The 27,874-nt window shown below is 39.8% G+C and overlaps 2 protein-coding genes across 2 annotated transcripts in view; one reads left to right on the top strand and one right to left on the bottom strand.

Moving 5' to 3' along the window:
* LOC107187752 (CREB-regulated transcription coactivator 1) overlaps positions 1-27,874 on the top strand; it is a 105,979-nt gene that overhangs the window by 8,959 nt on the left and 69,146 nt on the right. Inside the window, exon 2 of the mRNA XM_015575921.1 lies at positions 5,428-5,679. Within this exon, the coding sequence (XP_015431407.1) occupies positions 5,428-5,679 (252 nt within the window). The remainder of the gene's footprint in view (positions 1-5,427; positions 5,680-27,874) is intronic.
* On the bottom strand, positions 10,649-18,628 carry LOC107189094 (general odorant-binding protein 69a-like). Its single transcript, XM_015577531.1, has 6 exons — positions 18,492-18,628; positions 14,953-15,034; positions 13,365-13,453; positions 12,974-13,076; positions 12,438-12,502; positions 10,649-10,942 (listed from the first exon to the last, which is right to left on the bottom strand). Exons 1-6 carry the CDS (start codon positions 18,558-18,560, stop codon positions 10,925-10,927), a joined length of 426 nt encoding a protein of 141 aa, XP_015433017.1. The 5' UTR covers positions 18,561-18,628; the 3' UTR covers positions 10,649-10,924.

Here is a 27,874-nt window from a genome sequence, read left to right as displayed (position 1 = left end):
ATGCCGAGGTTGTGGCACAAAACGCCTAACCCGTGTGTGGGATTTTAAATGCACGTCTTCATGTGACAGTAGTCATGGTTTTGGTATCTTGACACTGTATGGCAGTGTAATGTTACGATAACGTGACATCTAGTCTCACTATCAGTATCACTAGAGTGTGGATATTAATGCAAATATGAATTTTTGTAATGTAATTTATAAAGATTAATATGCAATGGAAATTTGGTTGTCCTATTAAGGTTTCTAGAAGAGTCAACAAAAAATAAAAAACCTCGGTAAACTTTATAAAAAGCTTAACTGTACTGAATTTGAGACAATCGTGTACGCGATAAATGCATAAAATCCGCAGTCCAGTCATCGCCGAAGTCACGATTTACTGGCACGTGAAGACGTACCCTAAATCGTGACTTTTACGGTCATTTATAGATTGCGGATGTTTGTGTGATTTATACCGTCCCTTGACCTGCAAAACGTAGCGAAATAAAGATTCCAGTAAAATTTAGTATGATGCAGGCGTTATTATTAACATATTAACATCCAAAGCATAGAAAGGAAAATTTTTATGCAATTTTTATTTCAATGTTAGTGTCCAAAACTGTAGATTTGCATAGGCATCCACAATCTAGTCATGACCGTAAAAGTCACGATCGTTAAGGTACGTGTCCACGTGACAGTAAATCGTGACTTTTACGGGGATGACGCTAAAGGTACGTTTTCACGTGACAGCGAAAGTCATGACTTCCGTTGTCGTGACACAGTATGACAATGTAAACCACGGTCACGACGACGCGACATCTAGTTTCTCATAACAAAAGTCATACGATTTAGTGTCATCACGGTGGAAATCACGATTTACTGTCACGTGGAAACGCACCTTAAATGTTACCACTTCTATAGCCCATGGAAACTATTCCAAACGTTTCCATTATCATACAGTGTCACGACAAAACTATAACTGTTACTGTCACGTGAAAACGCACCTTTATTGTCACTTGAAAACGTACCTTTATCGTCACTTGAAAAGGTACCTTTAGTGTCACGTGAACACGTACCTTAACGATCGTGAACCGAGGAACGAACGAAAGAGAGCACCGCGGCCCTCCCTTTAACCGTGGTTCATGTTCGCGAGGGGGATTCACCACGGTTCGGAAGCGTAACCGATGATTGTTCGAGCTTCCGATTATTATCGATTTCCGGCTTCGGGAAGTTCGCCGCGCAGCTGGTTTCCCGTGGTTCCCCCGGAACAATTAGCACGGTTATCCGAGGAGACGGAAACTTTCTTGTAGATTATATCCTATTTTCGGGCACTTGCATATGGGAGTTCTGGAATTGCGCAAGGTTTATTGGCGGTGGAGCAGGAAATTGTTTCCTGTCCCATTGGAGAGTACGCGAGATGGGAAAGAGGATATTCGTGACACGAAAATTTCACTGTTCGCAGATGTTCGCGTATTAGCCCGGTTACACGTTTATATGATTTTTCGCAGACTGACTTCGGCATTACACGTTCAGTCTACCTCGTATAGTTATTTTACATATGTAGGTATACATAATATTTATATATACAGGGTGAACCACGAATCGCGATCGTGATGAAAATGTTTTTATCAGGTATAGCATGGTTTCAAGAGAGCTTTAACGTGATTATAGCAAATTTTTTGTCAACTCTTTTTTTTTCATGATTTTTCAAGGTTACCTTTAATTTTTTGCAAATAGACCTATCATTTTTTTACGCCTATCTATTAGGGGATTTCAAGACGAATTCGGTAAGTATCATAGCATAACTTTTACCTTAATTTTTTAATTATATGTATTATATTAATTATTATATAAAATAATAATAAATTAATAAAATTGACAAAATATTTGCTATAATTGCGTTAAAGCTCTCTTGAAACCATGTTATACCTGATAAAAACATTTTCGATCGGACTGTTAATAATAATAGTAATCTCTACCGATCATGATTCGTGGTTCACCCGGTCAGTTTGCGCAAATTATTTAAATGTGTAAACCGTGCCTTATGGTTCAACCTCTTGCGAATTTATTATAAATCCTGGCACACGGTTTGTGAGTCTTTTTTGACCCAATCGTGTATTTGTTTCTTTAACCTCTTGAGGGATATTGGAATACATACAATACCGAACAAAAGTATGGAACTAGGTCTGATATTTAATTGAGTCCATTCTACTTTGTGTGATATATAACGACGTCAAACTTCTACAATTTTTTGTCGTACAAATTAACAAGCGTATTTTTGTATGTCAACTGTTCATTATTTTTTGCTTTATAAAATTATATTTTATAGATTTTTAAAATAGAAGAAATAATGAACATTTGATACACAAAAAATATGAAAACACGCTTATTAGTGGGTAATATAAAAATTCGAGAAGTTTGACGTCATTATACATCACATAAAGTCGAATGGACCCTCAAAGAAACAGGAAAATATTATTCTACAAAGATTTGATGAAAAAATTATTTTCTCCTTGCGATCTTAATAAATTCTTCCCTGAAGAGGTTAACATCGCTGCAACCTTTCAGAGTTTGTGTATTATTGATCGCGTTCTAGATTCTTTGAAAATGTTTTTATATTTCAGAAGCGTAGACGGAAATGAATAGTTGAATGAGTTTTGAATGGTTCTCGTACTTTCAATCTCGAAAGTGCAGTAGCTGCTATTTAGTGTACAGGGTGGTCCGTTATTGGTGGTACAACCGACGAGGAAATGATTCTTCTTGAAAGAGAATTAAAATTGTGGCAAATAGTATTTTGATTTTGTACAAAATCTTACCTATAAACTTGTGGATACTCAATAATGTCTTCTTGGTTATTGTGTCTGTTCATTACTCACCATTTCTACTTACATAAGCATGAATCAGAGTTGGGTATAATTTTATTCGTATGTAATAGCTTCATCTAAATTTTATAAGCAATTAATTCGAGTGAAACCAGCTGCTTAAATACGTGTTTACTGATTCAAAGAGAAACATTTTCCTTTTATAATTATCTTCTGGCCGTTATCCAAAAGTCCCTCTTTGGATAATAAATGTGTCCATCACAGAAAAGATTATACACGTGACAGATAAATTTTCAAAGACAATTTCTCCAAATATGCATCCTCATATGAACAAATTTGTAGACGTATTTTCTCCCGAAGAATCACTCTCGTGTCCTTCGTACCACCAATACACATACACGTGACAGATAAATTTTCAAAGACAATTTCTCCAAATATGCATCCTCATATGAACAAATTTATAGACGTATCTTCTCCCGAAGAATCACTCTCGTGTCCTTCGTACCACCAATACACAGGATCTCCCTGTACACAGACCACAATTTCATTAAAATTCTCCACAAATTGGTCATTCCTGGCTAGAAAAAGTTCACCCTCAAATTCCGAAACCACGATAAAATATTCAATTGTACCCCAGGTACAATTCAAATTCAAATCAAAAGGACCGTAAACCACGAAGATTACCGACGAGATACTGCCGAAAGGACAACCATATTATTCCATGTCCCAGAAATCCGCTCATTTCCATTTACCAGTCGTGTCGAGGTTCCTCGTGGAGGATCGAACCTCTGGTAATTGATCTCTGGTCCGAGTACAGGCCAGCGCTGGGCAAAATTGACTCCTGGAAGTTAAACTCCGTCCGTCGTTATCATGGACTAACAGAGACAAGAGTCTGAGCTCCTTTGTCTATGAAGGCACATGGAACGAAAGAAAGATTAGAAGGGGAAGAAGATGTATGATGGGTTCCTACGCTGCCCAGCGCTGGAGTATAGTGCATCTTCGAGTTATAGTGACTTCAAATGTGACCCTCCTAGTTGGTGTGCTATGTGATATAGCTGCTTCAAAGATATAGCGTTAACCATAAACGTGGCCGACCCTTAAACTATTAGTACTCGATTATCGAGGGCCCATTGTGTCCCACCGCACTCAGGGTCGTACTTTCAACTATGGGGTTTCAAGGAATAAAACGAAAAGACTGGAATATTTGAAAGAAATTTACGTTTTCGTAAGCTTTCATCAAGAATAAAAAGGCCAGAAGTATTTTAAATCTGAAATTAGTACGCTATAAGAACTTCTTTAATTACATTAAAAGGGAAAAACTAATCCCAAATTGATGTCTATGCATTAATGCTCCAACAACCACTACTCGCAAAATATGTTAGTTGTTCCTGGGCACCTGACTTGCCATCGAAGCACTTAAAGATGTGAAGAATCCGAATCCCTACTGTTTTGGCAAAGTCACTATAGCTCGTGGAGGCACTATACAGACGATACATCCACTGATCTGTATATATAGGGTGTAACAAAAATGTTACTCGACCCGGAAATAGGACACTCGTGAGATGATTTGAAACAACTTTTTCCTTAGCAAGAATGTTATCCGAGGCTTCGTTACCGAAATATTAATGAGAAACCCCGACCAATCAGCGCGCGAGTATTCCGGTCGAGCTTCAGCGGTAGCGTTGGCTGGGCGCTGCGATTGATAGCTTGGAAACTACGTTGGCCACCAATCGCAGACTTCCTACCTCGGCCGGCAGACTCGCGCTCTGATTGGTTGGGGTTTTTCGTTAATATCTCGTTAACAAAGCCTCGGATAACATTCTTCCTAAAGAAAAAGTTGTTCCAAATCATCTCAGGAACCCCTCATTTCCGGGAGCCGAAGCTATTTTGGGACATTCTGTATACTGACCAGTGGGTACTCCCCAGATTCGGTTCGTTTTTATCACGCGTGGCAAGCGCATAGACATACAGTAGACTCTAACTTTAATGCCACTTTCGGGGCTGTAGGAGAGTAAAATGGCAATGAATTTAGAGGACCCTCCATGCTAAGTTCTGTCGCCATGGCGTCGGTCTCAGCGCCTGCGCAAAAGCTTGATCGTGCTGGTGCGCCGGCGTGCGTAACATGGTGGGAGAGCGAATGTGTGTGCGCGAAAGTACGAGTGAAGGGGAAGTGACTCATGCGGCAATATTTTCAGTGGCATTAAAGTTAGAGTCTACTGTATATAATAGACTGCGCGGTCTTATAGTAGGGATGAAGTCGGCACTAGAAAGAGAGGACAATAGCTAGAGTAACTTTCCTCTCTTTCTAACGGGGCTGTTGGTGGGGGATTCTCCTACGTCTGTAGTGGAGACATTACATGCGTGCAGCATCCCTTCTCCTCATCGCCCTCCAGCCGCTTTCTCCCCTCCCTCTCGATGTCCGAAGAAGAGAGCAGTCACTCCCAACGCTGCTTCTGCCCTTCGGTCTCGCTTCATCCTTACCATAAGACCGCGCAGTCTATTGTATATGTCTATGGGCAAGTGACATCGCGTAATATGTTGGGTGTAAGGACGAGATAATGGTGGTGTGTAGATGGGCGGAGGTTCGAGATAAGGCCGACGGCCATATGTACCCGATGGACCTGCTTAGGTCGCCTCGGCTAGCAGCTCGGTGGGCGCCAGTCCCACGGGATCGTCCGGGGTACTGGAGACCCCGCTGTCCGTGAAGAGTGCCGGCGCCAGTCCACCGCAGTCCAGCGGGAAACACCTGCACATTAACCTGGGGAATCAGTTCAGGGCGGGCGGCTCGCTGCCGAACGTAAACAACAACGCGAATTGCGGGACAGACGCGAAAGAGCACGCATCGCCGAACACCGCTGCTATCCACTCGATCGACCTCAAGGTACTGGACCCCCATCTGAAGCGAGTCTAGTCGCTGTGTAATAGCTGTTCTACCTTCGTTCTTTTTAGTTGCACAGTTTTTTTTTTTTTTTTGCCACTCCCACCTTGCTCCTCGTTCCTTCGTCACGACCGTGAGAACACCGTCTAGGGATGGGATCGAATGCAATCCGTTCGAAAGTGAACCGATTTCTGACACTTTGGCGCCCGATTTTTCGCCTGTAATGGCCTTAGGTCGAATGTGATATGCGACAATGGGCGTCAACGTGTTGATGAATGATTCGAAGGACAGATGCTGTTTGAGTTCTTGGGACCATAGATTCTGTAGAAAGCAGCTGTATGATTTAAATATTGGCGTGGTTAGGGCTTGTTATGGCGGAATGTGTCTATAGTTGGGACGAGTGTAAACGAAGGGAAAAGAAGGGCATAGAAGCGGTACCCCAAGTAGCATTAATATACTGTTTAGAAGTATTGCTAAAGTATTTCTTAGTTAGGAGCTGCTGAAATTCGACTTTACTTTGCTGCCAACCCGATACAAAAAAAGTGTTTTATAGTACGGTACTTTTGAACGCGCCTGTATATTCAATTCGAATCCAGCATTACTGTACGAAGACCAAAATTTTTCGACAATAATGCCATGCCAAGTGTTTCGGTAAACTATATTCCAAAAAATTACACGGTTCGCTACTTTTGAACGCAATAAGTATATTAAATTCAATTTTAGCATTACTGTGTGAAATCTAATATTTTTCGATCGTAATGTCATTCCAAATGTTCCGTAAAGTGTATTCCAAAAGGAAAAAAATGATATAGTCCACTACGTTTTAACGCACTTTACATTAAATTCGATTTACCACTGTACGAACCCAGAAATTTTTCAACACCAATATCATCTCAATTATTCAGTGTACAGTATTCCAAAAACAGACAAGGTCCACTACGTTTTAACGCACCTGTACATTAAATTCGATTTATCACTGTACGAACGAAAAATGTTTTCAACAATAATATTACCTCAATTATTGAGTATACAGTATTCCAAAAACTGACAAGGTCCGCTACGTTTTAACGCATCTTTAAATTAAATTCGATTTATCACTGTACGAACCCAAAAATTTTTCAACAACAATGTTATCTGAATTATTCAGTGAACAATATACCAAAAGAAATTATATGGTCCGGTACTTTTGAATGGAACAAGTATATCGATCTCTCGATCCCAACACTAGACGCCACTGCTGCGTTCACGCACCTTCGATCGACTTATTTATCGCAAATTGTCTCTTGATACCGGTATGTATCTCTCCACAGGATCGTGTGCAACGATTCTCCGAGTGATTCTCCGAAAATTCCGCGTTGACATTCGCTGGAACGGTCACCTCCCGCCGCGTTGGGAAGCGCGTTTCGCCGCGCGCTGAACGATATTGAGATTACGCCCCCGGTGTGTCGGCGCGATCAATTACGGGGACATTATGGGGGATCTCTCAACTTGTTGCGGGGTCGCGTTCGAAGCGTGACTCACGACTGGAGGCAACGTACGGGCCTCGCCGATCGCGTGCCTCCTTTCATTAAAACACCCGACTATTTCCAGTCGGCCGCGTAAAAATAGACGTTTCAAGATTTTCCTCTCCGCGCGGCTACTCCTTTCGATTTCTCGAGTGCTCGAGGCCGAATCCTGGCAGCCTTGTTTGTCTGCCCGGCCTGTGATCGTGAAACGATCGATGAAATGTCGTGAGATTGATGTAGGAATATTTACCGTGAACGCGCGAAATATTGTCGATGAAAGGGATACAGAGTGTGGTCGTAGGATCGATTGGAAGGTAGAATGATCGTATTTCGGGCGTTAGGTCGAAATAATTGAACGGAAACTTAACCCTTTCATTCCCAGTTAGACTCACGAATATTTCTTTTTGCATTTTCCTATATTAGATGACATGTAAATGATTCGAAAAATATTTTTTTTATTTTTAAAGCGTTTAGTGCCATTTTTCCCACAGTTATGTATAATAATTGATATTATAATGTTATTATAAAACCCAGTTTTCTTATCTTTGATCAGTGAAGACTTTTAGAAGTTCTTATTGTATTCGCTGAAAATGCTTAGCTCTTCATGTTCCAATTCAAAGACCAATAATGTGTTACTTTATCGATAAACTCTTAAATGTATATGAAAATTCGTGACATACTCAGAAGTGTAACAGTTAACTCTCTTCGTTCACAACGATCTGAACATAGTACGAGGGTTAAACAGAGGGTGGAAGCTTCAACACTGTAAATACTAATTGAAGTTTTTGTTTTATCTACTAGCAAACTAATTATCATCAATTAATCAGACTCACCTTTGAAGTGTTAACATGTGCTAATACACATACTCCTGCGAGATGACTAGGACACTTATGTCAAAGGTTCACTATACGACTACACTGAATCCTTTCCATCGACTATACGCAGTAGCTTTACAAACCACAGTAAATCATCGATGAGTGTCTGCAGGCTCCTCGTCACTGAGTGTTCGGACGTTATCCCCACCACCGGGCACTTAATTAGTTCCACAGGAAACTTCCTCCCGTGGTGGGGATGATGTCTGAATACTCAGAAGCCTTCGAACACTCATCGATGATTCACTGTACCCCGCGTTTACCAACTGTATAACGTTCGAAAATCGTCCCGACGTCGTACCCAGTCCCGCAAAACTCCACAATTTTCCCCCTCCTAGTTCCGTTTTTCTTCTCTGCGATGTTTCTGCACGATCACGCATGACACGTTTGCGTAGGCGTAGTTCTTAGTGTGAGAGAAGTTGCATCCAGGTGTCAACGAGACACCTCTCGACATCCACGTCGAAACTTTCCGAATGGAAAATGTGAATCGAACCCTCGTCGAACCCCGGTTAGTTTCGAGTTTCATCGTCCTTCTCTCTTTTTTTTGCTATCACTGTAGACACGTTCGAGTGCGACGAGTAGTCAATTTGAATTCGAAACGGTAACACGCGAACTCGGGTCAAAGTCTAGAACGCGCAGTGGTCCAGAATTAAAATTCAACAGAATTCGTTCGTTTATTTAGATCGAGGAATGAACAATTTTGAAACTTTTAATTTCATTGAAGTAGAAGCACTTCAATTATTATCAATTTAAGGGATGCTCGCCAATGACGTCATCGTTCCCTAACAGTATTAAATTTTCAAAAAGGCATTCTTTTCGAAACATGGTATATCAAGACAAATTGAATTTATATTATTACAATAATAAGTTGATGCAAGTTTTTTTTTTGGAATATGAGAAATTTGCTTTTCCTCCATTCGAGTTTTCCTGAATTTTTATTCTAGACCAATATGCAATCGTCTCGAATCCTTGGATATCCTGGATCGTTTTAAAATTACCTTGAGCTTCCCTAGTAGTCATTTTAATTTCGTTCCTTGTATCGTGTCCTGTTCGACAGCCATCATCGGCACCAATCAAAAAGCTTAGGGTGGTTTTTCACAATTCGCGACCATTTATTCATGAAAACGCAACTTTCGTCGAAGACTACTGAAACGATCGTATAACCGCGCTATCTTGATGCAATTTTTATTTCGTGTCGTGTCGGTTCGATGATTGCGGATCGGCGCCAATCGGGAAGCTTAGGGCAGTTTCCAACAATTCGCGATTGTCTGTCGGTGAAAATGCAACTTCCGTCGAAGAGGGCAGAAATCCTTGTATAACTGCGCCCTCTTGCGGCCATTTTAATTTCGTGTCGCGTCGGTTCGATGACCGCGATCGCTACCAATCAAGAAGCTCAAGGCGGTTATCCACAACTCGCGACCGTTTACTATTGAAAACGCAATTTTCGTCTAAGACGGCCGAAACGATTGTATAACCGCGTCCGCACGCGGCCTTGAAATATTTTTAAGCAACACTGTAAATAGTAAACGGCCGTCTTTAGCAGCATCGAACGGGGATTCGGAGGAATGCCTGGCGACGCTCGACCCGGGAGGGACTTCCCCGTTTCGAATTCGAGGCAACTGAGATAGAGAGAGAGAGAGCCCGAATCGCCCGACAACAGGCATCCGAACGATATTGCGTAACGGTCAACGAGCGTCAATATATCATTATAAAAAATTATCTCCAATCGCCTCTAAGGATACCACTTAATGGCCGCGTGCAGGATTTCTTGCGTGTCATTTTCGCGATCTAGGAAGCCGGGTTAGTCGTAGGAAGCCACGTAAACATGTAATTTCACCATGAAACCGTTTTAGACGTGAAGGGGGAGAGGTACACTCGCGAATTAGATTGTCACGGAAATTACAGTATCAATGGTCCCGCGAATCCGCGCTGGACGAATCGGATTACGTAACACGAGCTCGTATACGCTTTATTACTTACCCGTTTTCCCAAATAAACTAGGACGTGCGCGCGGTTAATCTCTGGGGTGGATTTTCGATCCGATTTTCGTTGATCACTTGGAGCGTCGATGTTAATACAATTTAAATTCACGTATACGTTGCAGTTCTGTACGAGTAGTCCCATTAATGAAGCAGATACCGTTTCGATTCGAGTTACTTTTTTGTGATTAAACCCGTTTACTGCATTGTTTTTGGTATGTTGTACAATAATTGTTCTCTCATAAAATTGAAAATCAGTAGTTAATACAATTTTTCTTCGTAAATATTTCTTTTCAACGAACGATGTATTTGTTCATGATAAATAACGAACTAATCGTCTTAGTAAGAACGTTTTTCTAATGCTTGGATCTTATTTAAAGTATACCGCCGATCGTCAAGAAATGTTCCAGATATTGTCACTGAATTGATAAAGTAGGCGTCTATTGTAATGGAGAAATGCAGTTAACGGGTTAACGGAAATACGAATTAGAATAAACATCCGCGATTTACCGATTACTCGACGCCTCCTGAACGTTGGACATTTTCCCTCCACGAAAGGAAACCCCGTTTCGTTCTATCTCCTCCGTCTTTTATTTAATTCGTTGATATTGTATTGTTTTTTTTTTTTTACAATAAAACGTATATTTGTTCGTTCGGTTGTTTACAGACCCGCACTCAGAAACGAGCGGAGAGTTGATCGTTATGCTAGGTGAACTAGGTTGTGTACCTGTACGGGAATCGAATGGTTTTCGTTTCACACGTTGACGCGATTTCCTGTTGTGTTGCTTTTCTTCGTTGGGGGATCGTTTCTCGTCCCGTTTCTTGATTTCACGTTGCTCGATCGTATGTAGAATTCCGTCTCGCCGTCCCGTGTACGAACTCTCGTCTCGGTTTAGATGATGAACCACAGCTGCAAGGAATATATACAGGGTGTAACAAAAATGTTGGAGGACCCGGAAATGGGAGACTCGTGAGATGATTTGAAACAACTTGTTCCTTAGCAAAAATGTTATCCGAGGCTTCGTTAACGAGATATTAACGAAAAACCGTGGCCAATCAGAGCGCGAGTCTGGCGGCCGAGTTCCCGCGGTAACGTTGATTACCAATCGCAGCGCGTAGCCAACGTTACCGCGGGAACTCGGCCGGCAGACTCGCGCTCTGATTGGTCGGGGTTTTTCGTTAATATCTCGTTAACAAAGCCTCGGATAACATTCTTGCTAAGGAAAAAGTTGTTTCAAATCATCTCACGAGTCTCCCATTTCATGGTCTTCCAACATTTTTATTACACCCTGTATACTGTTTTATAATTTACAATACAGTTTATCACCGTTGTTTTTGCGAGAACGTTCTGCACAGCTTCACGCCCGCACAAGTTCCTTTCGCGACTGCTTCTATGTGCAACAAGCGTAGATGTTAGTTGTACTCGAGTGCATGTTTATTATCGTTCGTGACGGACACGACGAATTCAGGAGGATACACCTTTTCCCCCTATTTTCGATTAATTCACGCACGTCGTAGAAGTGCGTTTGATCGATTTTTTATATGAAGCAATTTTTGAAACTCAACTTCTTTTTCTACTTAGAATCGCTTGAGTTGTTCTACTTTTATTTTTAAAAGAAATTTATCAGGTCATCTCAAGGAAAAATACGACGCTCGATTAAATCGGAACGCAACGACGAAGAGAACGGTTGATAGACGTAATCAATGTTTTAACATCGAGCTAAGTTTTGATATGTGACTATAGTCACCCTTTGTGTACAAGCGTTCAGCGGTGTGTTATACCCAGAGTTCACTCTTAGCAGGGGTAAGAAACCGTCTATACGTGGTTAAAAACGAACCAGAATATTCGTATTTTCCATCGCGCGAGATGGAAACGTACGGGAGAACCAGGAGCTAATATTTGGTAAGCTGGAACTGAATTCGATGGGAGAAATTAATAGCACATGATGTTTAACAATTGCCTACAATCAGTTTTACTTAAAGAGGAACATAGGAGAAAAAGGGATCTGACAAATGGCGACACGAACCAGTGATTTATGGATCTTTCGATTAGTGTCCTTAACCCTTAACTGCAAACTTACATCGTTGCACTTTTTAATAACCAACTGGACGTTATTTTTCGTTACGATTATAGAAATAGTTTGCCACTTACTGAAGGTACTCAAACGTTTACAGATTCAAAATATTTTCACCAGGCTGTGCTAGTGAAATAATTTAAACTCTGAGACGATTCCTCTGTAATTAAGGGTTAAAGATCAAATCTATGACATCCCTAGTTTTCTAAATCTTCTTCGCAGTGTCTGAGGGTCCCAATCCAACAGTAGCGAAAAGATCAATCCCAGCAAATACAAGAGCTTTTGAGTCGATGAACGTGAGAAGCGATAAGTCTTTTGAAAATTACTCACCTCTGGCACAGCTGCTTGGACACACTTAGCCAGATTGAATATTTTTTCGCAGTTGTCGCTGCCGCCTGTAAAATCAGTCCGTGTTAGAATGAAAAAAATATTAGGAGACGTGGTGGTTCGTTTACAGTTTACACCATAGGTTCCCATCGGTGGGCATTGAGAAGACCTTGGGATTGGTGTTCTACAGACTCCTCTCGATTATCGTCTCGAACTAGGATCCGCGGCGGGACAATAATCGTATAGGGAGCAATGCTTCAGACCCCTGAGCCTGAGCCTTGGCAACAAAGTATGTACTTGACAGGTTCCACGGCCACACCCCTCCAGTGGTCAGAACAACGTCTGGACAATAATCGTGTAGAACAAGCCGGACAATAATCGAGAGGAGTCTGTAGTTGCATCTCTTGTTTTCTTTATTTTCAATCTGAACATTTTGACGTTCAAAGGTGACACAAACAAATACAGTTGGGAATTTCGATATTAGCGATAGTTTTTTTAGAAGAAAAAATTTTTTTTTTTACAAAAAATAGCAGACGTACTTGTTGGGGTGCATTTTCCCATAATGTCGGCAGCCGTGGCCTGCAGATTCTCCGGAAGAATACCCAACAGCATCTCGGTCTCTAAGTTAGCATCCTCGTCGACCTAAACCGGAGCGATTACGTTTCCATATGACTTTGTACACCGACGAGCAAACTTGGCTTCTGTTAGGGGAGGAAGCAGCGTATGGGAAGGGCCTCCTACCACTTGGTAAATTTATATCAAGTACCGAAATAAATGTTAAATTAAATGTTAATTTCGTAGAAATTTCAGTAACTTCCGAGACCAAGTGGTAGAAGGCCTCTCCCTTACGCCGTTTCCTCCCCTAACGGAAGCCAAGTTTACTCATGAGGGTACACAGCATCGCGTTTCTCGCTCGGAGAACAAGCTTACCAAACTGAACGCCTCCATAAGGCAGTACATGTAACACGTGATCGACTTGTCGTTTATCAGATTCCCGGCGCTCACTTCTTGGATCTGCGCTGAATCCCGAGTTAACATTATTATTTTGGGGAGGGAAAAATCAGAGAAGTTGTTTTTCACTGATCGTGTGGGGGAAATTGGAGAAATTATTTTTTATTGATCGTATGGGGGAAACTGGAGAAATTGTTTTTCATTGATCGTGTGAAGGAAATTGGAGAAATTGTTTTTCACTGATCGTGTGGCGGAAATTGTTTTTCATTGATCCTATGAGGGAAATTGGAGAAATTGTTTTTCATTAATCGTATGGGGGAAATTGGAGAAATTATTTTTTATTGATCGTATGGGTGGAATTGGAGAAATTATTTTTCATTGATCGTGTGGGGGAAATGATATTGTTTTTCACTGATCATGTGGGCAAATTGGAGAAGTTTGATTTTCACTGGTCATGTTTGGGGCAGAACCGAGCGGTCATCCGTATTCAAATGCCGTCGACGGTGTTGCGACTCTGTCCATGATTTGAATTACTCGCACGAAGTTGAATCGATGTCGACAACTGGGGCTATGGTCTCTTTATAGTTTTGTGTAATAAAACATGATCTGAAAACACTTCCGTGACCGATTACAGGTATGAAAATGGCCACCGATTACGAAGTACCGCGTACATTTCGAACGTACAGCTTATGGTCCGTGCAAATATTAGCTCAACTATTTTATAAGTCAAACTTTGAAAAACAAGCGGCGTAATTTTAGGTTACTATACTTTTGTTATAACGTATTATTTGCCGGTGGCTATTTATGTATTGGTTTCTTACAATAGAAAGACCCCAACTGTCCCACTTCGATTTTAACGGAGTTTCGTGTATATTTGTGATATACTTTATATAGGTGAAATATTAGATGTAGACATTCGATAATTTTAAAAATATAAACAATTAGAGTTACGTACTTTTAGGATGTACTATGAATATAAGTCGAAGTTACCGAAGTGTCAGGATGTTTGGAAGGTAATTACTAATTACTTTATCAACGCAACTTCAATAACTTTTACTTATATCTACATATAGTATATCTTAAAGGTTCGTAACTTTCATTGTTTATATCTTCAAAATTATCGAGTATCTATACCTAATATTTCATATACCCGCCTTACATCCCTATAATATCATTAATAAACAGTTGAATGACAGTAGCATATTACAATCATAAAACACTGTATGAGCACTAATAGTATAATACAAGAATCTCTTTTTAAATCCTAATTGAAAGATTCATGAACAGTTTTCTTGTATCGATTAAGTTCCGAAATTAAGCAGGCCTATTAATAGGCAACCTGTCAGAAAGGTGTCAAGAGGTTTAATTTTTCATAGTTGCAGGTGAGTTTGTAGATTTAGCTACGTCCTAAAAACACGGGTCTCGACAACATTAATCGTAAATAAAATTGTACGTAATGAAAAATTCATTCTTTAACAAGGGACGAAAATCTGTCGTGCCATAACGAAATTTTAATTTCGGAATTCTACTTTACAGAGATTTATAGAAAGTGAATGGTTCTACTAACCTTCCTGTGTACCGTGTTCACCCATGCACCGTGCCTTGTCCTCTTGCACCATTTCGATTATCTCTGGCGGCACCCAGTCCGGCTAACGTGAGAATCGAACCGGTTAATAGTCTTGGCTGGATATTGTTTTTGCGAAGGAATCATTTTTCAGTGAAACTCTTCGTCTCCCTAAACTCTATCCTCACACTTAAACTACTCATTTCAGAACCGAATCCTCACAGTTCTGCTACGATGACGGATTATCGAGACTGTTCCTCTCTATTTTTTTTTTTTTTTCGATTGTATGTTGGAGCTTCCTTTATCTTATCGTCCACAACACATCGCCGATTAGGGAAATCGATTTCGCGGTGTATACTGGCTGGAATCGCGTGTCATTCGTTTCAACGTCGATTAGCATGACCAAAATTAGAGAACCTGGTGGGCAATGTGTTCCGTTAAAGCGGGGGATACTAGAGTTCCAGTCTCCAATTGAGTACAGTAGTCCCCGCTTAAAGGTATCCTTTATAGGATTATATCTACAGTGAGACAAAAACGTATTGATACATCGGTGATTCTAATTATCATTTGACAATGGTGTGTAGTATACTAGTAAATTGAAAATTATTTTTTTGCGATTATTCTGTAATAATTTAGGTTCCTGTCATTGACAGAGTCTGATAGATTTGTACGCAAATATAGAATTTTATGGATTAATTCCTCAAAACTGGAGAAAACTTTATTTATCGTACTAGGGATTTTAGTAAATTTGAAATATAAAGAAAATCTGAATAAACAGTCCGAAACTTTTTACTATACTAAATTCCAGACGATGGTATATGCTATGAATGCATAAAATTCGTGGTCCAAATAGTTGTGAACTGAAGATTGAAAACAGTATTATTAATCGATAGTAAATGTCACCAGTGTATGAATATTTGTTTGTGTCGCTGTATCCATATTTATAGGATTATACCTATTCATAAAAAAATACATGCTAATTTAAAGCAAAATCGCCGAACGAGCTGACGCCTACAATGAAAAGTGCGTTTCAGAAGTGTTCAAAGAACTGGAAAAAAAAACGGTTGCACAAATGTGTTATACTCGATGGGAATTTACTTCGAAGAAGACCAAATCAATATCAATGAATAAATAAATATTTGTAGAAATAAATAAATATACCGGGAACTTTTCGATCAATTCTTCTGTGTACCCGAATGGTCTCCCACGACTCATAATTCACGAAGCGATCGCGTTGAGTTCGATCGGTCAACGAAGTCATCGTCGGCGCGTTTTATCGATCAGGTAATCGAAATCCACCGAGAGAGTAATCGGAGCAAATTGAAACCAGAGTTGGGCAAAATGTAATCTAATTACAAAATCTAAATTACAATGTAATTGCGGGACAATTACAATTACATTGTAATTTTTATTGTAAATTTAGTATAATTATTTGTATGAATATTTAGTATAAATATTAAAGATTATTTGTATAAATATTTTAGTATAAATATTAAAGATTTCAAAGACCCGTTCACCATACTACACCTGTACTACTCCATTACACGTCCATTACTAGAATATCCATCAGTACTCAAGTAAATACTCAAATTAAATCGTAACACATATATATTTGCAGACATGACACCTATGTAATGCAATTTTATTGTAAATTAATGGGCTTTGTCCCATGGAAATAAATATTATTATTACAATTAGTTACAACGTAATTGTACTTGTCTTGCAATTACATTGTAATTGTGATTTACATTTTGTAATTAGATTACATTTTGCCCAACACTTGATTGAAACAGTCGAAAATAAAAATCGAACTGGGGACTACTGGACTGGGCCGCAAAGAGAGTCTGCGTTTCCGGGTACGGGTTTACGTAACGGTCCATGTTTCCCCGCGTGCCCATTTGAATTTCGATCGATACACGCTGCTGCCTTGCGTTCTGTCACGCTCGCCGTGTAACAAGTAAACATTCTCACCGGAGAAAGAGAGAAAGGAAAATAAAATCTGGCGAAAAGAGTGCCCGAGTAACGAGTCCAGGTACCCGTGTGCCGTCGCGATTACACACCGCGAAACTGTACACGCTCCAATTAGGGTTTTCCCTCTAATCTCGAATATCCACTTGCCCCGGGATATCGATTAGCCGGTCGCCCGATCATTCCCGTACACACTCGTTTATTATTTCCGGGCGAGGGCTCTCTCGGGCTCCTCTCAGTATCGGCGAGCAAATTGATTGGAAAATCTTGCTAACCGGTGTTACGTCACAGTGTATTGTAATTCCATCGTTCGTTTCGTAGCTTCAGATACCAGGCAGCCGGTACAGTAAATCCTCGATGAGTGCTCGACTGACAAGGAGAGAGCCTCAGGTTTAACGCTGACTTTTTAAAGAGGTTTAGGAAAGTGATGGAGCTTGGAATTCTGAAGTCAATGTTATTTGTTTCGGACGCATATGGTCATTAGTTTGTGAAATATTTAATGTTCAGGAGTATTCAAACACTCATCGAGGGTTTACTGTAAATGATACTAGGCGTTACGAAATTGGGAGTTTAAAATAAATGTTTTTTTTAGGGGATCTTCTAGTCGATTGAGAATGCTTATGCTAGGTATGAAGAAATAAGAGTGGCTTGAAATATATATTTTTACGAAATATTTTATGAGCAGTAGTGTTTAATAATAATATAATACGTAATAATAAAGATAAACATACTTTTTATTTATTATGTGTAGGTAAAGGTAATGGCGGTCGCATTTAAGTCGATACCAGTTTTCCTATACATATTAATTTTATTGTACCAAATTGCTACAGCATCACCTCGAAATAGTATCCCCTCACTTTCAGTATCCTTTCGCCATTCATGTGGCGAAAGTTGAATTCCCCATCGATTAAATCAGACAAAACCACGGTACCAAATTAAATGCGACCGCCATTACCTTTACCTACACCTAACGAATAGAAAGTGTGTTTATTTTTATTATTACGTATTATGTATATATCTTATTATTGAGACACTACCGCTCATAAGATGTTTCATAAAAATATACATATATTACAAGCCACTCTTACTTCTTCATACCTAGAATAAACGTTCTCCATCGGATAGAATAGCCTCTAGAAAAATATTTACTTTAGACTCCCAACAGAGCCTTCAAATACTAATCGAGGATTTACTGTACTGCATATTTGGATAAGTGTCTAAATACCTATGAGCGGAAATGCACATGAGGCAACACTTCATAGGGTAAATCTCCCAGTTAATTCCAGTGTACCTAATACTGCCACTTTATTAACTTTACTTAATAAAAACGTAACATAAATCCCTCCAGACATTGTACTAAAACGTAGATGATAGAAATTTTATATACTGTAAATTATTCCTAAAAAAGAAACTGTTTAAAGAATGCTTATTTTCCGTCACAGTGGTATTCCCTCTTAATGTGGCAATAATTGGAACGTCTCCCCTATACCGTCCATAAACGGACCACCCCGTATTTCCCCTGGTCCATAACGGACCACCCCGTATTTTCCAACACGGCCTTTGGCGAAGCTTACCACGGCACTAACGAGCGCTGCCTGCACGCACACCAGGCCGAGGAATAGCAGACAGTGTTTGGTATCCATCGTAGTGGATTTTCCTTTTTTTTTTTTTGTTTGGCGGGATTCTCACTTGGTTTGCGACTGACACTTTCGCGGACACGGTAATGCCGCGTTGTCGCGTGTCCAGAGGTTTTTATAACGCGTCCGTTCGCCGCGGGGATGTCTCGCGGCGGGGACGGGATGTGGGCGTGCGTAACAGAGGGGTTAGTACCGTGGCCGTGTGTATCATTCTTCGTTCGTTGATTGAAGCCCTCTGTCATTCGCCGCGGCGGCCGAGCCGCGCCGGATAATTTTCAGCTGCGTAACGGAAGTGCAATTTCGATTACGTGCGACATTACGTCCAGGCGACCGCGACCTTGTCCGTATCCTGTGCTTGGTCCTGATCCTTATGAAACGGAGGGCTGATCGACCATCGAACTCTGCTATCCCTACTTCGTCCTCTTTGGGGATGGAAGTGAACTTTTTTGACCCTTTTGCAAGCCGAGACTCCTTTTGACTGAAAAGGAGCAGGTGTATCAATTCGATGTGTATGCATTTTTCTTTTTTTTTTGTGTGCCTCGTGATTACAATAAATCCTCGATGAGTGTTGGATGGTTCACTGACAAGCAGAAGTCCCTAGGTGTAACGCTGATTTTTTAATGAGGTTAGGACAGTAATAGAGGTTATTTATAAAGGGTGTAACAAAAATGTTGGAGGATTCGGAAATGGGAGACTCGTGAGGTGATTTGAAACAACTTTTTCCTTTGCAAAAATTTCATCCGAGGCTTCGTTAACGAGATATTAACGAAAAACCCCGACCAATGAGAGCGCGAGTCTGCCGGCCGAGCTTTCGCAGTAGCGTTGGATACCAATCGCAGCGCGTAGCCAACGCTACTGCGGGAGCTCGGTCGGCAAACTCGCGCTATGATTGGTCGGGGGTTTTCGTTAATATCTCGTCAATAAAGACTCGGATAAAATTTTTGCTAAGGAAAAACTTGTTTCAAATCACCACACGAGTCTTCCATTTCTGAATCCTCCAACATTTTTGTTACACCTTGTATTTGTTTCAGCTGTATATTGCCAATAGTTTATGAAATATTTAGTGTTCAGTGCCGAGGAGCCTTTGAACACTTATCGAGAATTTACTGTACTCTGCAACGAATGGATCAGTCGAGATGAAACCTTTTGCATCTTGTAGAGAATATTCTCACGGCAGTTCGGTTTGCAAAAAATTAAACTATTGTTTTCATTCACAAATCATGTCCTTCGGAAGAGTCCAAAGTAATTCCCTGTGATTTTTTCGAAACCATCTTACGCTGTCTCATTGGCCCACTAGTATTACTTCCTACACTAAAAAGTACGGAATATAAAAATTTGTTAAAAAAATGTGGATCGATTTCGAAGTGCGCTAAAAATTATAAAATAATTTGTTTTTCGTCTCGTGCCATCCTGGAATGGATAAAATACTGACATAATATTATATTCTCGTGAAACTCGTGTTTCATACTACAATGTATGCTCATAAATGAAACGTGCGAATACATTTGTCCAGCTAAATATATAAAAGAAAAAACTAATTGCATATTCTGTAATATGTAGGTATTTCCGTGTAATTGTATGGACGCTTAACGTCGGACTAAAACCGCCCAGCAGGGCAGAGCTTTTTGTTACATCACCGTAACAACAGACAAAAACGTCTGGGTCTGAATTCATTTGTCCTGATGCTGTACATTTTACGACGATATATGTCGCTGTAGCAGCGCCCAGTGAAGTACAAAGGGTTAATATTTCCGTGAAAGTAGTCTCGGAAAATTTACGTGGATCGTTCCACTTCAGAATTTTCAGGCAAAGATTTTATAACTTGTCTTCGTTACCTTCGTCTTCGGAAGTATACTCCTCGAGGCAACGATCGGCTCCACAATCGTACGGATCGTTCGGGGAAATTTCTTTTCGGGGCGACATCCCTGGGAAACGACCGTAGGAAAGTGTCGTTTCGTAAAACTACGATCAAAAGTTAAGAGCGCAGTCCCACGAAGTTTTCCCCGAGATCGTTCGAATTTTCCGATTTCATACCCGTTTCCGTCTGAGAAGTCTAAAAAGAAGTGTTTTGCCGTTTTTAAATTGCGCGCTGAAAATTTTTTTATTAGTCACGTATTATTGTAACGAGTTTTCTTCTGAAATTGTATATTTTTTATTCCTTTCAAAGAACTTTGTACGAGAGATGTCAGCCTTACAATTGTTTCTTTGTCCACTGTGTATTTTAGGCGAAACGCACCGATCGCAAAGTGAATTGTCTCGATATTACTCTGAGAACAATCAGCGAAGGGATAAAAGAGTGAAACGAGCTAACGGGATTGGCTTTTGATAAAACCATTCACTGAAGGAATACGCCAGTATTTTATTTTATAATTTATGAATTAATGTCCATTTATGTAGTCTATGAATAATAGATGTACATGTTTACAAATGAATGCTCTTTGACGTGCTATATTTTCCGGTCAACTCTGGTTGTGGTCTTGTAAACGATAGCTGGTCTAGCGCTGATAGGGTGGGCATAAGAAAAACGAGAGGAAACGTGGTACTAATGGCCATTTCTGATTTATTTTTCTTACGGACGATAATATTATAGGGAACAAGTATTAAAAGCACGTTAATAATAGATGTCTATTATTAACAGATGTTGACAATTTGAGTGTGCTCACAGCATTGGATTAGCTCGTACTATTAATTGTATTGGGGGAAATAGGGTGTGCCTATTGATCCAGAATTGGAGAAAGAATGTATTTGTGTCTCGTCCAGAGGGTCAAGGGGTTACAAATAGTATCTGTATACAAAGACGAAATTGTTGGTTGTGGAAGAATAATGTATTTCAGTATTTGAAATTGATATCGGATCTCGTATACAGAATACTTATGTATCAAATTGCTTTGCTTAACTCTAGGACTACCAAACTCGTCAAAATGATTGATTCCAAATTTCTTGTTTTACAATTACCGAAAGTATAAAAAGACTTTTGACGTTGAATTCACGTTGACTTTTAGTTGATTATACTATATTATGTTATATCGTATTATACATTATGCACATTAACATACTATACCATTTAATTTAACATACATTCAACGCTGGTAGTTCTGCTGTTAACAATACTTCGAAACAAAACAAAAAAATAACCATTGTCGCTGCAAACTTCGTCGTTGTCCCTAGTAAGTGAGCTAGCATATCTGCTGTGACTACTTGAAATTACACACAGCGTTCACGTCGAATTCTTCTAGTCATTGGTTCCCGTGCTATGGCTAATTTTTCGTGATTAATATTTGTAATTCTGTTAGAATGAACTGCTACGTCAACTTACTACAACCGATTGTTGTCGGCGATTCGATTATCCGTAACACGATTATTTTCGAGTTAGAGTGTTGATTATGTAAGCATTTAAGCATTACAATGGTGATAATAGAAGGTAGTAGTTGAAATCCATAATAGTAGACGTCACGCGATTAACGGATCGAAGATGGAAAGCATTTCGAATTCGCTGCGTTATTTTTGTTGAAATTTCACTCTTTTGTGAATTTTCATTGACTTGATGCTCTTATTTTCGTATTAGCGGAATAAACGGATAGTTACTTATTTATTTATTTAAGAAACAAGAGTAATGAAGATCAGGACGGATCTTACAATTAAGCGAATCTAGCAAATGAGCCCTATTAATGTGATAACTAAAGATTTTCAAAAGAAATGTCAAACTAGGAACCTAAAAATGATTCTGTATGTCGGCGTAATTTACGACGTAGCAAAAACTTTGCAATCTTATGAAAATAATTAATTATATAGTTTATTTAAATCGAATAATTATGGCACCTCCTATTCTTGGTACTTTATGTTATTAATATTGAGTACAAAATAGACTAAACAAATCACCACCCTAACTGTAGAAATAAGAGAAGAATTATTCGAATAGTAGTTGTTCAGGAAAAAGTTCTCTCAATCCCATCGTTCTAGCGATATTCAAGATGGTACTCTTTCATAGTCCACCTCGTATATCGATTTACTCCTGTTACATATGTAATAAATAAATAACTAAATATACAATTCTAAAACGATACACTATGGGGGTGGAACCGTGGATGGTTCTCTCTACGGTGTTGTATAATCCACAAACTTCCAATTTGGTCCTACAGGTGCTATTACCGTCCTCTCTAAATTTGACTATTACATAATCCCCAATCTCTTCCGCATACTCGGTTCTATATACTTTAATCTCTTTATTCATTTCACGGATTGTCGATATCTACCAATCACCCCATTTCATTCCATGAAATTTCTGTAACGTGTTCACTTGTCCAACGAATTCTCGTTTCGCTTGACTTACCGAATAGTGAGACACAGGGAAATCGTGGGTATAGCCGCAACGACTCGTTACCAACGCGTAATTTGTTACAAAATCACGATCGATCGACATCCCTCCACCCCACTCCACTTGCCATAGAAGCATACAATATATCACTTATTCAGTGAATTCGCAAGGTTCGCCGGCAACGGACGGTAAAGTTGCGGCTGTTTCAGAAGTTTTCGCGCGAACGATCGAGAATCCCGTTTCCTGTAAACGTATAGGTATATACTGATAAACAAAACCTGGGTATCAAACCACGTTTACAACTTTAACAACCACCGCAGCAGTTATTTTATCTTTTGCACTCGATTGTTGCCTTTGAAGGGGAAAATGTCTAGGAAATTAGGTAATTCCGAGTAGAAAGGTCACTGAGACGAATTTGAATTTCTTTTTTATTATCACCACCTGGTGGAGAATTTCGGAAATTTTGGACGTTTGTGCACCTTCAAATCGACAGTAAGTGGGCACACTATTTTCGAAACGATCACGAAAAATAACTAGACTGCAGATGTTTATGTAAATATGGTTCAGGTGATCCAATTTATCGAATCCTGAAATCAGCCAACAATTGAATACTTTAAGGCATCCCTAGAGCACTAAGAACTGTTTAATCTTAGTTAATATTTTATTAAAAATTTCCTATTGCGACTAATTTCATACTGTATAATATATTGATGTAACAGTTTCTAATCTTATTTTCATTAATTTTTATGTATGTATACTGGGTTTATACCGGTTAAATTACTAAATAAATAAATAAAAAGATAAATAAGAAGTTCTTTAAATAAAAAAAGAACGCTAACAGATTCAGCAATAATTCTAGTTCCACAGATAGGATCGTGTCTCTCGCTCGACAAAGACACAGTTGCACGCGTTCCTCCCCTCGAAAACGTTACGATAGTTCGTTATGCCTCGATCTAGCAATTACGACAAAAATTTTCATTACGCAGCGACGACGATACCCGCAACGTTGTTGTTGAGTTACCTGCGAATTACTTCCTTTTTCCGGGAAACCGGCTGTTTGCAACTTTAATGAAATTACACGTAACGAAGTCAGTGGATCTTCCTCCACTGAGCTTGTATTAGTCGATTTAGCAGAAATTATACACGCGTGTTCCCTCCAAACCCTTTCGATGGATCTTCTCCGTTTGTCGTACATTTTTAAAAATTAACCCGTTCCGACTGTACGAATTCGTTGGAATCATTCATTTACATAGCATTTACAGACTCCTCGCGATTATTGTCAAATATTGACAATAATCTTGTAGGGAGAAATGCTTCTGGAGTATCTACTGGATACCTAGATGGCTAGGGCGTCTGGTCATTGCTTTTCGTTTGTATTTACTACCATGGCGATATACACGCGTTTCAGATTAATATTTAAATTCGATTTTCTCGAAAACTAAGCCGAGAATGACAAAATTTTATTCTGTATTTGTTTCTTAATATTTTTTAAAGAGTCACGTTGTGCCCGCTTTTACATATTATTCGGCCAGATTCTGCATACGATCGCCACTTCTGTTAGTTCCGCGCCATACAGTAAATCCTCAATGAGTGTTCGAAGGCTCCAGCACTACTGCAAGTTCTATTCAATTGCACGCGCATCTATCAAATTTTCACATTCGATTATCTCAAAACCAAAGTATCATTTTACATTTCAGGTTTATTTTTGTACGTAAAATCACATCCTTTTTAGTCGTACCACCAGTTTGGAAACCCCTTGTATATACTCTATAACTTGAACATTAAATATCTCCTAAACTAATCTCACCAGAAACAAATATCACTGACTGTAGAATTCCAGGCTCTATAACTGTGCCTAAATCTCGTTAAAAAGTCAGCGATACACCTGGGGACCTCTCCACGCAAGTTCCCATGAGCCTTCGCACACTCACCGAGGCTTTACAGTAATGGATTATTCCCTGTGAAAAACAGAATTGCACGATGATACACTTCTCTCGTCGCCATGATGATTGCCTTCTATCATTGATCCCCGTGAATGGGGAGCGCAAAACAAACAAAAAAACGGGGTAGAAAAAAAAAACAGCAAAGCTAGAAATGGATGGAAAACGACAAAGGCCGAGAGCACAGAGGGGATGAGGGATGGGCGTGTTATCGAACGTTAGGGATCGACTCGTTTGGCCGTGGAGGGATGGGGGAGGGGGGTTGGACGGCGCAAAGGGCCCCCGTCAGGTATCCGCTTTTCATCGGTGATCCGATGTCCAATTAAATTTCGAGGCGATCCGGCGCGGAAACGTTTCGGTGTAACGGCCAGATAGGAATCGATACACGGACTTTAAAGGGTGCCGCGCCTAGCTTCCTCTCTCTGCATCGTCGTTAGCGAGAGATACGAGCGGGACAGAAATGAATAGGGGGACGACGACGACAGGGGTGGATGGGATGACTCGCGTTGGCCGAGCAGAGGATAATTGCGATTTCACGCAACGCCCCGCGAGATTGATTGGTTTAACGAATTCGCGCGTGTACCGGACGTTTGTTCTTAATTAAACGGGGCGCCTTTCGGAACTTGTGCGCCGGTGGTCGAGGTATTCCGATGGTAATTTCACTTTTGACGGGATCAGTATGTCGGTGTTTCACGTGTATATCGATTAATTAAAACGCACGAAATACGGGAGCACTCGGTGTTCACTGGTGGCCCAAAAAATATTTGCATAGTTTGCTAGACGTCAATTTAATCCCTGGCCTGACAGTATGTCATACTTGTCGAGCGTGTATCACTCTGGTTATTGTTTGTAGTACTCCGAACGTTATATTCTAGGTAATATCTGCTTAATTTATATCACGTGAAATATACGAAAATTGAAAATTTAAACGGTTAATGAGATTAAATAATTGTTCGGCAAATGTAAAAATGGAAATTTCTACGTTTAAACAATTAAAAATGACGAAATACTTTTTCTTTATATCTTCTATTCGTTATTCGAAACTTTTTATCTACATAATGATCATCATCTACATAGGGATCATCATTCCCATTATTAATTTTCCAAGTGTCTTTACCCCTTTCCCAAGTACAGATTTCGATCGTGGCGGTGCATCTTTCGCCTGACACATTTTCTCGACGGTAAGAAGGGTTCGTGATCTCAAGCACCTTGCATCCTATATCTGTTCTTTCGATACGGAGGGATGGGGAGGGGGTGGCTCGGTCCGATGATCGTGTGGACGCGTTGCAAAAGCCTTGCCTAGCCGTTGACGGGGGGAACGAAGGCGAACGGGAGGGCTCGAACCCGAGGGGCGCATCGGTCTCGAAGCCAAGGTCGGGTTTCGATCCGCGCGAAGAAAACGCAGCCCAGCGATATAATCGGGGTCAAGAGACCACTCCGGTTTCTTAGCACGACGATGGCGGTTCGATTCTAGGACGATGCAAACGTCCACCCTCCACCTCAGGACCGTTCCTGGGTTGTTGGCCGCCCAGGTGCAAAAACAGTATCGCCGCCCATATTAATTTAATATTATTCAATTAAGAATTTGATATGCAGTGCTTACTTTTATGTACATAATAAGAATAATAAAATATTCATTTTAAATAGAACCATTCACTTTTTAAAGGATCTTTGTTCCATTTTATGAAAATAAAAAGTAAAAAATACTTTTTATTTTAATGAAATTTCACTTCATTAAGATCTTTAAAGAATAAATGCTTTTATTTAAAATAAACATTTTGTTCCACATATAAGTACAAAACTAACATAATGTTTGTAATAGTGATGTTATGGGTGATAAACTAATTATGGCTCAATGTCATATGCTATTTTAGGCTATCCATAAAGATAGTTCTTTCTAGTATACGAGTACTTTTACGAAGATTACATATGCAAGTAATTTGATTAAACTCTTTCGGTCTAAAATGTTCATAAGCATCGGAAAACTTTTGATTATTATTCTTACTAGTCCAAGTTTTATATATAATTAACGATCTGCGGCCGCCCCTGAGTTTGGCCGCGGGGGCAGCTTTTGCACCCCCGCCAGGAACGGCCCTGCTCCACCGAACCCCGAGAACGAACGAACAAGGCACCGCACAGTGGTCCCAAATAAAGTTTTTTAGTAATTCAGCATAGTGGTGCTTTTTTGCTTTTAGTGAAAAGTAACTTTTTTCAAAGTTTTACCTTAGAAACGCGACACCTCATCTCAGTATACGTAAACGCCAGACTAGTGTGAATTGAGATTTTGAATTTTCGATGGTAACGAACTTGAAGAGTATGAAAGAAAATTGAACTCATGACATATTTTCCATGGGTCAAGTTTCCTTAGAAATTCTGTGGTAATAACTGCAAAAGTAGGACATAACTTTTTAACTTTTTGAACCGTTATGCTGGGCAGATACACTGTTATAGATGAATCAGTAATTGACTGCATACCAGTGAATGACCATTAGGCAAGCAATAGTAAATTATAAATTTAAAAATAATTAAACGGTTATAAACGAAGCGTTGCTGCATTTTTAATATCCCACACTTTTAGTTTAACATATTAACCCTTTGCACTCGACTGTCCCCTCAGAAGGGTCAAAATGTATGGAAAATTAGAAATTCCGACTGCAAAGAGTTAAGCAAACATTAGTAAGTACAATTCTTGTTAAAAATACTTCAGAAATGCAGTCATTTCCTAAGATTTACACGTCTTACACTCCATAAATAATTTTAACAAAATTACGATAAAGATAAGTAACTATTTTTATAAAAATTTCAAAAAAAAATGTATTTGCGATTTCAACAACTGTTTTGTTCTCATAAATAAATACATTTAAGTATTAATCTTAAACGTCCAGATATTCAACAATTCGGTCATTCACTGGTTGGTTTACCCTACGTCGAACCGTTCCTCCGTTTCGTCGGAATCGATCGAATTTCGCCGGATTTCTGCTGCTGCTGGTGGTGGTCGCGGTCGCGCACGTGCAGTGGCCCACCTGCCCCGCGCGCGCCCGAGTTTACGTTGCCGTGCAAACTCG

This window comes from Dufourea novaeangliae, unplaced genomic scaffold, assembly GCF_001272555.1.
Source record: "Dufourea novaeangliae isolate 0120121106 unplaced genomic scaffold, ASM127255v1 scaffold16, whole genome shotgun sequence".
NCBI classification, from domain to species: domain Eukaryota; kingdom Metazoa; phylum Arthropoda; class Insecta; order Hymenoptera; family Halictidae; genus Dufourea; species Dufourea novaeangliae.
This window is presented reverse-complemented; position numbering and strand designations above follow the sequence as displayed.

What these genes read in the sequence shown, in the direction of transcription:
- LOC107189094 (XM_015577531.1), bottom strand. Translation starts at nt 18,560, where the DNA reads ATGGATACCAAACACTGTCTGCTATTCCTCGGCCTGGTGTGCGTGCAG. An exon ending in TGAACACGGTACACAGGAAG is followed by an intron (nt 13,454 to 14,952) that starts GTTAGTAGAACC and finishes CTCGGGATTCAG; the next exon opens with CGCAGATCCAAGAAGTGAGC. An exon ending in GGGAAAATGCACCCCAACAA is followed by an intron (nt 12,503 to 12,973) that starts GTACGTCTGCTA and finishes CTGATTTTACAG; the next exon opens with GCGGCAGCGACAACTGCGAA.